At 32.4% G+C, this 2,672-nt stretch overlaps 1 protein-coding gene across 1 annotated transcript; it reads right to left on the reverse strand.

Annotated features, from left to right (window-relative positions):
- Window positions 1–382: 382 nt before the first annotated feature.
- Window positions 383–2,288, reverse strand: LOC145047451 (serine carboxypeptidase-like 18). Its single transcript, XM_078995723.1, has 8 exons — window positions 2,191–2,288; window positions 2,006–2,092; window positions 1,749–1,904; window positions 1,511–1,582; window positions 1,282–1,430; window positions 799–912; window positions 657–711; window positions 383–516 (listed from the first exon to the last, which is right to left on the reverse strand). The coding sequence occupies exons 1-6, from the start codon at window positions 2,284–2,286 to the stop codon at window positions 885–887; spliced, it is 588 nt and encodes a 195-aa protein (XP_078851849.1). The 5' UTR covers window positions 2,287–2,288; the 3' UTR covers window positions 383–516; window positions 657–711; window positions 799–884.
- Window positions 2,289–2,672: the final 384 nt, after the last annotated feature.

Here is a 2,672-nt window from a genome sequence, read left to right on the forward strand (position 1 = left end):
AATTAAAATAGTTAAATTTAGGGGGGGGGGGGTGGTAAAACTCATCCGCTCCGTAGAGTTTTCTCACATCCCAAATGATAATGAATAGTCAAAGTTAAATTATCATTTTAAACAACATAATTTGTAGAGATCAAGTATGTAGATTGTCAAACTGTAAACTTTGGTTGTACGTATTCCTACACAGGATCACATGAAGAATCCTTTTGTGATGAACAAGATTCGGAAGATGATCTATGCTGGGATTTTTCCCTAACAATGTAGGTATTTATTTTTGAAGTTATTGATGGTTGAATTAGAAGTGTTAGATTCATATTAGTTCATATGTTTATCGTAATTTACTTGCAACAAAAATTATTATTTAAACTCATGATGCAACGTGCGAGCTTAAAACCCTCGTTATAAGACACAAATATTAAATTTCATTATTGTTTCTTACAAAGCATCATTAGCGAGCCACCTTATCAGCATGCTTAAACATTCTTTAGGTTTGTACTCTGGAGCTGTATGACCTCCTCCCTTAAACATCACAAAATAGGTAACCATCATAATCGTAACAATAAATGTTTCTTTTCATCACAAAACTTCAAAGTTTCTTTTTTCAGTAGGTTTAACAACTATTCATCATAATTAGAAAGTCAAGTATTATAAATTTTCACCTTTAGAGTAGCATATGTCAAGTTGTATTCATGGTTTGAATATTTCATGGTGTATCTGCAAGAAAATAAGATAAGAGCATAATGTCGACATATTATCAGTTTCATATTTTATTGTGACAAAAGTAATGAAAACAGAACTAACCCGACTACTTGTTTGTTGACAAACCAAGGTCTCCAATCATTCACAACTAAAAATTTTAGAGATTTAATCCAGTGCATTGTTCCAAATTATGGAACGACCATGTCATGATCTCCACTGCACAAACATAAAAACATGCAAAATTTAATGGATATTTGTTTTGTTTCAAGTTCTCAGCGTTTGAACCAGGAAAAAACAAGAATACAATGGTTCATTACATTAGAATAAAAATTTGTTTTTGTTGTCCAATGGAATGTAATAGACCATGTTTAAAGGAATGCTCCACTCCATTTTAATGTGGCAAACAAACAACCTTTTTTTAATTCTAGAGTATTATACCATTCTCTTCCCCCTTCAATTATTACATACCAAACTCTGTCTAAATACCACATGCATGCATGAATAAGATAGATAGAAAGTACTAGACAAATAGGAGAAAGGGAAAATGAAAATTAAGAAGAATAGCTAAGGGTAAATGGGTAATACCTGAATACAAGAGCGCGACAATTTTTATTGGCAAGGTTTTCATGGTAGGCAACCGTATTTAGGACATTGTGTGTGTTAGATATGGGTTTCGTAAAAAAATTAAAAAATAGACTTTCATTGCATCGCACCCATTTGATTTCATCGAATTCCTGGTAGTCATAAGATTATTATCCCATCAAATTATATTCAAGAGACATGAATAGAACTCAGTTTACTATAAACTACAAACCTCATCAATATGGAGAGCCTCTCGCACGTCTCTGCGGTTAGCCCATACATAGCTGTATATATAGTGGTCATCCTGCATGAAATATATAAAAAAGAAAATAAAATATAAAAATTAAAAGGTTTTATATTTTTCCCTTGATTTAAGACAAAAACCATTTTCTCCATGTTTTTCTTTCAAATGATGGATTTTTTTTGGGGATTGGATAGAAGGGAAGCAAATAGTTTAGATAGAGTAATACGCGACACCCTTGTATTCGAACTTGAGGTAACGACCATATATCCATAGAGGCATTGTGAAGAGATACTAAGCCCCTCCTGAAGTGATAAGATTTTATAGTATTTGAAGTGTCACAAGCAGGCTCTAGAATTTGGGGCTTGTTAATTCTTCCAATACACTGAGATCGAAATAGAAGAAACATGTATTAAACTCAATATATACTCTCAAGATGCCATTATTAGCTAGGTAATGATCCAATTTAGAGTGTAGCTCATGTACCTTATCCACAACTTTAAGATCATTTATACAACGATGGTTGTTGGGATCTACATCCAAGTAATTTCCGTGGCAATTTTCTTTAGTAGACTACAAAATTTGATATGCAACTTAATTGTTAGTCGTATTACAGAAACGATATAAAGGAACTTGTTGTATTAGTAGACAACTTGGTTGTAGTTATTTACTTTATAGATTTCATTTGATAAGAGTCCCGTACGATGAAGAAATGGGATTCTTGAATTATAGTCGCCACTTGTGTCTGTTAGAGGATTACCAAGCATGTACCCCTAATTTGAAAAAATATATATCAAATTCAATGATCTATGAAAAGATTATACGAATATTTTCCAAGCATTGCGGTTGATAAAATTCAGTGTAATCAAGATTCAAACTCGTGCACCTATATATAGTTGTTTTAGAATGTGTAAAAAGGAAGTAACACAAGCTAGCCACCTAAAAATAAGAAATTCGACTGATCGAAGTGATTGATCAATTTGTACCTTGATCTTTATCTGTGGCCCTTCTCCGACTTCATTACCTATATAAAGAGGGAAGCAAAGCAAGCTCTATAGCACAGACTTCAAGCATTTAAGAATCAAACTAGTGTTTATCAAACACAACTCTATAACAAGAACTTCAACGATATTTAGAATACCTTTGTATATTT

Source organism: Lactuca saligna, chromosome 5 (assembly GCF_052625555.1).
Source record: "Lactuca saligna cultivar CGN05327 chromosome 5, ASM5262555v1, whole genome shotgun sequence".
Classification (NCBI taxonomy): Eukaryota; Viridiplantae; Streptophyta; class Magnoliopsida; order Asterales; family Asteraceae; genus Lactuca; species Lactuca saligna.

Bases quoted from the DNA above. Each gene is read 5' to 3' on its own strand.
- LOC145047451 (XM_078995723.1), bottom strand. From the start codon at position 2,286: ATGCTTGGTAATCCTCTAACAGACACAAGTGGCGACTATAATTCAAGA. The intron at 1,905-2,005 runs GTACATGAGCTA...TTTCGATCTCAG, and splicing joins ATCTTAAAGTTGTGGATAAG to TGTATTGGAAGAATTAACAA. The intron at 1,431-1,510 runs GTTTGTAGTTTA...TATGACTACCAG, and splicing joins AGGCTCTCCATATTGATGAG to GAATTCGATGAAATCAAATG.